The 10,657-nt window shown below is 36.3% G+C and overlaps 1 protein-coding gene across 1 annotated transcript; it reads right to left on the reverse strand.

Moving 5' to 3' along the window:
* Window positions 1–3,246: 3,246 nt before the first annotated feature.
* Window positions 3,247–9,195, reverse strand: LOC139853216 (probable sucrose-phosphate synthase 1). The gene is made up of 14 exons (XM_071842594.1): window positions 9,013–9,195; window positions 8,788–8,877; window positions 8,391–8,629; window positions 8,236–8,299; window positions 7,184–7,574; window positions 6,787–7,088; window positions 6,429–6,545; window positions 6,033–6,164; window positions 5,777–5,953; window positions 5,616–5,669; window positions 5,426–5,488; window positions 4,433–5,335; window positions 4,221–4,348; window positions 3,247–3,655 (listed from the first exon to the last, which is right to left on the reverse strand). The coding sequence occupies exons 1-14, from the start codon at window positions 9,193–9,195 to the stop codon at window positions 3,382–3,384; spliced, it is 3,117 nt and encodes a 1,038-aa protein (XP_071698695.1). The 3' UTR covers window positions 3,247–3,381.
* Between the last annotated feature and the right edge of the window lie 1,462 nt (window positions 9,196–10,657).

Below are 10,657 nucleotides of genomic sequence, written 5' to 3' on the forward strand. Positions count from 1 at the left end.
AATTGAGTTGGTTTGTAAATCAACTCTAAGTGTGTTGTTGTATTTGTGATAATGGAATAGGTACTTTCCATTGGCGAGTTGCGGATATTCGGTAGCATTCATCAAGACGACAAGGTGAGTGTTAATATCCTATGTGCATATGTATGTGTAGGATGGGTGCGGGTCGGGTGAAGTGGTTCTCGGTTATAGAGCTCACTTCACATATAGGTGGATTTTTTATGGACTTGTGTAATAGGTCCAATTGGCACGGTTGTACGTTTTGGTTGACCACCGTTGGCGAGTTGCACACTTGTGTGTACGCTATCACATGGATTGTGATTTGGAGTTATAACCCCTACGGCATGGGTTATGGTGTGGGAAATGAATATCGGCTTGCACGTATTCATAATATTTTTGGGTAGTGAATCTCGGGTAGTGTGGATTCATGATGACTCGGGTTGTTCGGTCATCTTGTTGATGAGGTAGTGAATCTCGGGTTGTGCAAATTCACTAAGGCTCGGGTAGTTCGGCCAACCTCGGTTGTTGAATTGGTGAAGAAGTGAATATCGGGTTGTTCGAATTCACTAAGGCTCGGGTTGTTCGGCCAACTTTCGTATGTTTGAGGTTAAGGGTTAATCTTGTAGTGTTGGCTACCATATGTGTATGCTTATGTACTATTATTGTTGTAATTAATGTTGTGGTTTGGCTTGGTGGTACGTTAGGTATGACATTACTTAGTTATGCTTGAATTGCGGTATGTGATTACTATTTGTGTGTTGGCGATGCGCATTTATTTTATGCATATATATGTATGTAGTATATTCTTACTCACTAAGCTTTAGCTTACCCTCTCGTTGTTAACCTTTTTATAGATTTGCACGGATGCGGTGGCTCGGGTAAGCGTGGGGACTAGTGGACTTGCGTAGTTGCTTTAGAAGATCTTGCTTTTGGATTGATTAGGATTGGGTAGCGTATCCTCAATCGTCATGCTCGGTCTTTATTTCGTGTTAAAAATCATATGGTTGAAAACTTGTATTTTGTACGAAAGTCGTAAAACGGCCGATGTGGGCCCGGTCTCCTAAAACTCATTTTATTATTGGAACGTGTTAGTTTTGACTAATATAAAAGGTTGTGAAAAGCGTTTCGTCTATAAGTGTCGGGAAGCAAGAGATCTTTTTACGAAAATTGGAAAAAGTGGACAGCGGGCTGCCAGGCCCTGTGCGCGCCGCGCACAGGTGGGGTTGCGCGCCGCGCACCCCATCTGGTCAGCTCAGTTTTAATTTTTTTTTTATGCTGCGTTTTTGGTTGGTTAACGGGTTGGGCTGTTACAGGTCTAGTTTCTGTTTGGTGGGTCCTAGATGGTTATCGGCTTGATTTTGTTTATCAAGGGTTAGATTCGTTTAATTTTTGTTGAAGACTATGAGTTCAAAGATTCGAGAGGATTGGTCACGTCCTTTATACCTCTCTGCTCGTTTGTAGGTGGCGAGTATGTGGTGGTTTCACTTGGGTACTCTATGCTTAGCGTCATAGGTTAGATATTGATGGCGGTTTCGTTGCCTCTAATGTGGGATCTCATCAGAGATCATTTAGTTCAAGGGTCATGCTTGTTTGTTTGATTGTTTTCAATAGATGTTGTGTGTTGATATATTAGTGTTCATTATCATTGGTCATTTGGTCTGTAAATGCGATTTGTTCAATAGTTTGATGTTTGTAGGTTGAAAGTTTTAATAAAGATAAAGAAAATAATTAACTATTATAATCTCTATGTGTGAAAACTAGGAGTTTCCTGTGTATTACTACGTATATGTATGATGAGCCTTTCATAGATACGAAATGTACATTATATTGGCGCACAATGTTAATTGGAAACTCAATGAGTCAAATATCGATTCGCTAGTTTTTTTTTCCCCTCAATCCGGTTTTTCAACAGTCTCGCTAGAGTCCGATTCTGTTTGCACCGCTACTCCTGGTTGCGACTTCTTCTTGGTTACTGCTCTGGTGGGTTTACAACTTGTTTTCCAGGTTAGTTTTTTGTTATGTATGGTTTCCTATGTTAGGATCTTCAATATTTCGTCACTGGAACCCGACTTCCGTGCCAGAGTTTTGTAGTTGTTGGTTCCAATTTCGTCACTTGTCTATTTTATGTTTGTTTAATCTGTTTGGTTTATAATTTCGGCCCGGGTTTGTTATATTCCCTCCTCCCCCGGCTTTTATTCTCTTTTCAGCGATGTTTCTACCATCACTTGTTGTTTCAAGTATTCCTTGGTTCTGAGGTAAATTCGGTCGTCGTGCACTGCGGCCTAGGTTCCTCCCCATCCCGTCGAGAGGATTATGGGTGAAATTTTGTCCATTGAACTAGTTGTTCACTTAATTTCCGGTTTCCTTGCTCTTCGGTTGATCGTTAAAGTCAGTTGTCCTCACACCATCAAGTGTGATTTCCGGTGACCAGGATATTTTGGTGTTGGATCTTTGAGTTTTCCGGGTGGCAGAGCTTGGTCTTCGGTCACGGGCGATTGAGGATTGTGCGTGTATGTAGCAGCTTTTGGGTGATAAGTGAATCCTTTGGGATTCTTGTTGCGGCTCTTGGATGTTATGGTTGATGTGTGTCGCTCGTTTTAGCAGCTTTAAGGGTCTGTGGATGATCGTTTGCGGATGGTGGCAGGTTTGTGATTCGATTATTAGTGCGGGGGCGGATTTATTTATATAACAGTGGTTGCACTGGCTACCGGTGAAATACGTAATTTAGTGGAAATTGTTTTGAGTTTTTAGCTACTGACACCACCGGATAGTGTGAATTTTTTTGAATGCACCATTGGATAGTGTAAATTTTTTTAACTTTTAACTAGTGATACACGTGATTACGATTCTTAGATCTGGCACTGTAGTAGTGATTTGTTGTTTAGGTCGTATGTGTTATCTATATTCGTCTATCAATCAAGATGCATGAAGTTACAATGTTAGGAGGTTTTCATTGGTTGTAATGGTTTTGATTTTAGTATTTCTTATTTCTTTTTCACTGTAAAAAAAACATATATCTATTCCTTAGGTTAATTAAATAATAATAAATCAACATGTTTTTGGTAAGGAAAAAAACAAAAAATACCTAAACAAAGAGTTAACCCACCAATATCTACATAAGCATACATAAAAACTTTTTTCTATACATCACCAAACATGCTTTAAAGTATTATACTAAAACTTTTTTCTGTACGGATGATAAAATCGGTGGTGTACAAATAACTTCCATTTCAAAAACTATGAATTGAACATTTAAGTTTTTGGTTAAAAAACAAGTAAATTTATAAAGCTTTGACCCATTGCTAAATCTAAGACCAACACTTCTAAGTAGTAAAGTAAGAGCTACACAAGTTCAATTTGGAATCAGTAAACGTTTTATTAGATCTAGACCTTCAAAAGTTCTAGTTTTGTCATTGCTTCACTAACTTGATTCTTGCTGCATTCTTCGATTTGAACAACAGTAGAACTATCCACTGTAACTACATGTTCGAGAGGATAGCTTCTATTGTTATGAAGCTTTCGGGCTTCGTTGCAAACTCCTTTTATTACCAACGTTTTATGTATTCCCCCACGCAAACATTCGTAATCGGTGTCCCCATAATCTCCCACAATAACTATCGTATTTGGTAAGCTCATGCCCCATCTAACATACAAGTACCTGAAAAAATGAGATGTTTTAGCAACAGTTCATAAAACCTATACCTATATATATATCAAATTATTTAGTGTAAATATCGCCTATCTTTCACAAATCATGAATACATGCAACAATAAAAGTATACGTAAACAATCTTGACCCATTTAGACAGGTCAATCTGGGTTATGTTCAACGCTTATTCAAATGGCTGGGTACAATAACAAATATCTAACTAAGAAACATATCAAATAGGTTGCAAGTAGTCCAAAGTGCACCTTATACAAATAATAACCCATTCTTCTAAAGATCAGATACTATATTTCTGAGATCATTTATAAAAAATATCAGTGGAATGGTTTAGCAGTGAACTTGAACCGACCGAATCCGTATACACATATACAAAAAATATTTACTTTCAGCAGAACAATTTTGAGATTTTACCAAATCAATCCAATGTGCCCATTTTGCCACCTTTGGTAAAAGTAAGCAGCTTTAATATATCTTACACTATATAGAGCATAGCTATAAGTTATCGTGTATAACAACTCAGAAAAAAGTTGTTATCTCAGATTTATTCGAAGAGTACCTTAAAGCTTGGGCTCGAGAAGCAACCATAGGTATCACATTCAACTTAGTACCATTTTGACAATATATAGCCTGGCATCGAAGAGTTTGCTTTCTCAAAAACTCACGCAGATCTTTCACAGGCGGTATCTGACAAAAAAAAAGTCAATAAACAGTTTCATAAGTTAAACTCATGGTCATCATTAATAATATTGAATAATAAATACAACTTACAGATTCAAAATTTTTTATATTGAATGTAAAACAATGTTGTGATCCTGAATCAGACGCCACAACGAGTTCTTTATCATTCGTTCTTCCACTAATCGACGAAGCCCAGTGTACTAAAGTGTTCTTTAAATGATCCCCGCCCCAACGATAATCGATATGTGAAGAGTAATCAGAATCCAGAACAAAGGGTATACTTGTGGGACCCCCTTCAGAGCCTGAAGATGGGTAGTAGATCTCGCTACCACTGAGACAAATCAACGCATCGAACTCTGAAAAACTTATTTTGTTAGATTTAATAAAAGAATGTACATCGGATATAGATGAAGCTGTTGATATTATTAAACCATTGTTTTCTGACTTCTTATCAACTCTCACAATTTCAATTATCATCTTCAACATTTCAACAAACTCTGTATTCATCCCACAATCTATAGCCACAACAAACACAGTTTTCTTCCTTCTCAATTCGATTGTATGTTGAGATCCAATTTCCGACTTATTAACTCCCGATTTCTCCTTTATAGCCAAATTTTCGAGCTTTTTCCCGACACTAGATTTACTTTTTATAGAGGAAGTTGTGTCGTTTTCGACACTTCCCTGGTCGTTTATTACACCATCTAATGAAATCTTTAAGTCGTTTAGGTCTCGTAACGAATCTTCAGGTGATTGTGATTCTTCATATTCGTAACCAACTGCACAACTTTCCCATTGTGGATGACGTGGCCTGCAACACGCGATTCGGGCTAGATATGTTTTGCAATGCTCGGGCCATGAGAAAAGATGAATGTTTTTTAAGCCGTTTTGTTTACATTTTAACCAGAGTTGTTTATCTGCAACCAGCTTTAAAAGGGCATCTGATATGGACTGCTGATTGTGGGGATCAATTAGTAATCCGTTATCTAGAGCCTGCGGATGTTTTATTATCAGTATTTGAAATCAAAAAAGATCATTTTGCTAAATTTAAATGGTATTCATAAACGAATACCTAAAACACACCTTTTTTATATCAACAGGGCCTCCATTTTTTGTCGCGACCATCGGTAAACCATATGCAGCTGCCTACACAGACAAAAAAAAAAATACGACAGATCAGGTTCTAAACAGGGATAACTTTCTAGAACTTAAATTCAAACAACCCCTTGAAATTCGAATGTTAACTGATAGTTAATAAAAGAAAGAAAATAACCTCTATAAGAGTGAGACCGAATGGCTCGATGAATGCTGGATTGATGAACACACCCTACAAGATAATATCAAGATAATACGTATATATAGTGGGACACGTTGCAGCATTGCAATTTTAAAATCAAGAAAAATATTAAAAAAACAGAACAGCTAATTCAATACCTTAGTCCTAGCTGCTAATCGATAAATATCGGGAACCTCAGATTGCTTATGGTGTTTTGGATATGAAACTTGACCATACATGTCATATTTGTCTATCAACTTCAAAATTGATAGTAACACTGCTGAATTGGTGGCGGACATTTCCTCAATATTATCACGATTCCCCATTATTAATGTCTGCAAAGCACACCAACGTAATGAAACTAACTGCATAAAAACAAAGAGGTAATATGAAAGGAAACTATTGGTAACATACGAGGTTTGCTAGTTCCCGCAATGGACGACACTCTCCAAAAGCTTTCACCAAAGTGGTCAAGTTTTTTTTCGGGTCGGGTCTTGCAAGAGCCAGGATAATAGGTTTATGTGGATTCGTAAAGAATCGTGTTATCTGCCAAATAAAAACCACAAAGTTATCAAATTTATAATTATATAGCAATTTTCATCCCAACAATGTATCATATATGCAGTTTTGTAGACACTTTTTGAAGTTCTTTTCAAGTTGCTTAAGATTTTAAACATGTAAAAAGATGTTTAGATTGATTACAAATAAGAGAATACAAGTAGTTATTAAAATTTATATGTTTAAAATTGTAGTAAAAACGTATGTAATTTGTTGTTAAAAGAGCTTAATGCATTCAGACTATTAACAAACCTCAGACCAAACAGGAGGTTTAGGTGTTGTTGAAGCTCCTTGATGCCCTTCTGAATCGTAATCTACACCACTACTGTGTGGAACGATATGCTTAAACTCCATTCCCGGAGGTATTACCTAAATTTACAGGCAATGTTTGACTTGGTCAATGTGGGTATGGTTAGAAGTAGTAATTTGGACCCATAAACATGTAAAGTGGTATAACAGTTCATATAAAATAGAACAATAGTGACAAACAACTGTTTGTGGGTCAAGCTGACTTGACATGTTTCATCTGTTTTGCTAATTTATGTGTTTTAACCCTAACCTATTAACTGACCCGCCCATTTAGCCTAGTAGCGGGTAAGGAGATACTTACAATTGGACGGGGCATGAACCTCCCAAAACAACTTACATTCCGTCTGAACCTAGCTCTTAATTTTCTTTCCAAAACGGGATCAAACCCGTCATACAAACCCCATTGTTCATCTATTTCTTGCCTAGTACTAGTAATAATCACTTCTGATGCATCAACTGCAATTTCTTCACCCTCAATTCGTCTCATTATCCTATAAGTTGTATTTATATCATCCGTTGATTGTCGTCCTTGTTTCAAAATCTGTTCTAGTTTATCTCGCCCAAGTGAATGACCCGTAAACAACATCGGGACATTCAAAGCACCTGATAATATCCAAAGGAGACCCAGGTTCAATCCTCACTATCTACACCTTGAAGCCTTGCCTTTCAAAAATATAAAAATAAAAAATAAAATAAACCTGATAAAAGAGCAGCAGCGTTTCCCGCATCTGCATAATGCCCGTGTATTGAAGCGGGCCACACGGGTTTACCATCGCCGATTTGTTCACTTAATACTTTTGACATTTGTAGAATGTAACTCAATGCGCCATCAACAAACTCGGGTATGTGGGGCCATAGAAGTTCTTTAGGGATATATTTGTCTTTTGGACCAAAGGGTGTACGGATTATGTACGCACCGCTGCTTTCACCGGTTTCAATGTCGTCATTGTTAAGAGGATTTAACATTTCTGTTGGTTCACCATAAGACCAATCAACACCGGGTGCAGATACTTGTCTAGTTAGTAGATCTACTCGATAAACCCCTTGCATTGCACCTAACGCGCGTGCTAATTCTACTACATATTTCACCTGAGAAATCAAAATTGTTATTCCAACATAAGAAAAATTACTAAGGATGTCTGCAACGCTTTTCAAAATTAACTATTTGATTTGTAACCTAACAGGCTGCAAGAGATGGCATCTTAATGTGCTTTTTTGATGCCGGATCAACTTACTTTTAGTAAAATCGAACTATTTAATGATTTAAAAAGTAAATAATCAGAAACGGTTCTGCTGCAGCTACCCCTACAATGATAATGAAAGCTGGAATAATGACCCGAAAGTAATCAGATAATCAGAATCATTTTCATTCTTCCCAAAAATTGTAAACTAATTCTATGTGAGCTTGAAAATGCAATAATTATAAAATCATTTTCCAAATATCCCGAAAATAGACAGGTGCTGATAACAATACTTATCAGCATTAAGCGACTAGATTATCAGACACTAAGTCAGTGGCGGAACTTGAACCCAACCTCGGATGGGGCGAAACAAGTGATAGAAGGATAAACACTAAAAAAAACTACTTTTAGTAAGAAAACAAAAAAGAATTTTTAACGTAATTTTTCTTTTCGAATCCAGATGGGTCGGGCACCCCTCCCGGGCATGCCTATCTTCCGCGCCTGCCCTAAGTCATATTTACCAGTAAATCTGCTACTTAAAAAAAAAAAAAAAGATAAAAGAAAGACACCTGTCCACCCGTGTCAGAATCTCGGCCTAGCTCCATGTTTTCACCACGAATGAGACCATGAAGACTGTAAAATATCCGTTTAAAAACACATACCAAAACCAACAACTACAATGATATAAGATTAAATTTCAGACTTAAGATAAGAAACAACATGCCTGATTAACACAATGTAAAGTTTCTTTCCCTTTTGCTGAGTAGCAAAGTTTTTCAACACGTCCATAGAGTTTATTCTTTTCATTCCGCCTTTTGTGCTAACACCTTTAGGTGAAATTTCGCCGACTGTATCTCTATTCTCACCTTCAGACAACTCTTCTGGCATGTCAGCCATCAATGGTTTAGGAACCCTCGCTAGTCCGCTCTTTTGTTTTTTCCTATTTTGAGATTCTTCACCTAGCTACACAATCAAAATTATGATAACACTGTCAAATAAAAGAACACAAAACTTTAAAAAAAAAAAAAAAAAAAAAAAAAAAAATACTAATAAGTAAATAACTCATTGATCACAATGTATTTCTAAGGATTGAAGTAACTCATAACGATCGATAAATAAACCTTTTTCTTCCTGCGAGCTAAGTTCCAAATCCTCCAAGACATATTCTCTAATCGTGTATTTCGCTCTTGCGAATCCCTAATCGATGAGGCCTGCAGACATTATTATAAATCAAAATATGAATTTCAATTAATGTAAAATTAATCTAACTTCTAAATGCATGATTTAGTTCCCTATCAATACTTTATATTACATACACATTTTAAATAAAAATAATAAATAAATACCATGGCCCAAGAACGACGAAGATCGGTTTCATCAAATTTAGTGATAACTTCTTCAACAAAATATCGAGTGGGACTAAATTTGCCTCTTTCTCTCAACATTAACGATGAATTTTTATCTTCAAGCCCTGGACCTACATCCAGGATCGCTTCTAGGTAACTGTTTATCCAGTCGTTTCCCGCCATTTTTCGTTTGAAATCAGAATAATAGAAATTTCTTAATCAATAACAAATATATCGATGTGATGTGTATGTGTGTATGTACGAATTCAATGCGGTTAGATTGATGATTTTGCTAATTTCTTTGTTTGATGATGAACGTGTGTCTGAATTGAAATGATATTTGGTTAAGCGTATAATTGGGAGGAATGATAGGCGAGTGAGTATTTTGAGCTTATTCAGAATTAATCGGATCAATTGTTGCGGTAAAAAAATAGAAAAGGTAATAGGGACTGATGTTGCAAATCTTTATAGTATAGGTACCTTGCTGATAATAAATTATAGTAAAAGGAAAAAAATTACGCCGTTGGTACCTGTGGTTTGTTCACAATTTCATCATAACACCTAAACTTTTATTTTTGCGTAATTGGTACCTCAGATTTGCTTAACTATCGTGGTTGGCACCCTAACCTAACTGTCGTCAAAATTTAATTGTTAACCCCTCACATTATACATCTTAAAATTAAAAGGACTACTAGTGTAATATAATAAAAGTTTAAGATATAATGATCATCCGTGTATCTGTCACTCTTAATCTCACATTCTTGCTCAAAAGATATTTTCTCAATATAATTCATAATTTTAGATAAAGGTGCAGTTAAATAACAAATGCTCCGATGCTCGTACATCACCGAATCTAAATGCTCTGATGTTCGTACCGGTGACGTACCGTAACGTCGAAGATTTCTCCGATCAGTGTTGGTCACTCGTTCACTCATCTCCTTGGTTCCGTGACTACTGGATTCGTGAATGTTTCTCCGAATCACAATTTGACCTAAATTGTTCTAATAATTACGATCCGTTAGTTTTTGATGAAGATCTAGATTCGATCTCTTTCGACGGTAAAAATAACGGGACTGAAGGTAATTTGAATGAAATTAAGAACCATCTGATTGATTTGAAGAAATGATATTCAAATTATCAGTAGATTTGAAGAAACGATTTTCAAAGTACATGTGACCGAGGGCGATGCATGAATTTTCAAATTATCAGTAGATTTGAAAAAAACTTAATTGCTTAATCTACTTTATAAACAATGCTACTGATGACGTAGGGTTTTATTAATTAGGGCCTACGATTGACTTAGCGCACAAGTTATCTAAACCCTAATTCCCAATGTCACACCCCCCAAAATGGATCAGGGGTAATTGTGACCAATCATATCATAACACAGTTGTATAAACGAGAACGACTCTATATGAGACTTTTTAAATAAAACCTTTGTTAATAAAACAGCGGAAGCAGTAATACATGTTTACATTATTATTAAAACGTAAAATAAATGTTTATGAACTAAAATATAATATGCGATGTGGACTCCATGCAAGCATCAAATCTATCATCACAAAGTTGCAAACAGCTAGCTCAATCATCACCTAAGACAAAACATGCTTAAAGTGTCAACCAAAAAGGTTGAGTGAAATTCACA

Source organism: Rutidosis leptorrhynchoides, chromosome 6 (genome assembly GCF_046630445.1).
Source record: "Rutidosis leptorrhynchoides isolate AG116_Rl617_1_P2 chromosome 6, CSIRO_AGI_Rlap_v1, whole genome shotgun sequence".
In the NCBI taxonomy this organism is placed as follows: Eukaryota; Viridiplantae; Streptophyta; class Magnoliopsida; order Asterales; family Asteraceae; genus Rutidosis; species Rutidosis leptorrhynchoides.

Bases quoted from the DNA above. Each gene is read 5' to 3' on its own strand.
- LOC139853216 (XM_071842594.1), bottom strand. From the start codon at position 9,195: ATGGCGGGAAACGACTGGATAAACAGTTACCTAGAAGCGATCCTGGAT. The intron at 8,630-8,787 runs GTTTATTTATCG...TTGATTGTGTAG, and splicing joins TAGCTCGCAGGAAGAAAAAG to CTAGGTGAAGAATCTCAAAA. The intron at 7,575-8,235 runs GTGTCTTTCTTT...TTGATTTCTCAG, and splicing joins ATTCTGACACGGGTGGACAG to GTGAAATATGTAGTAGAATT.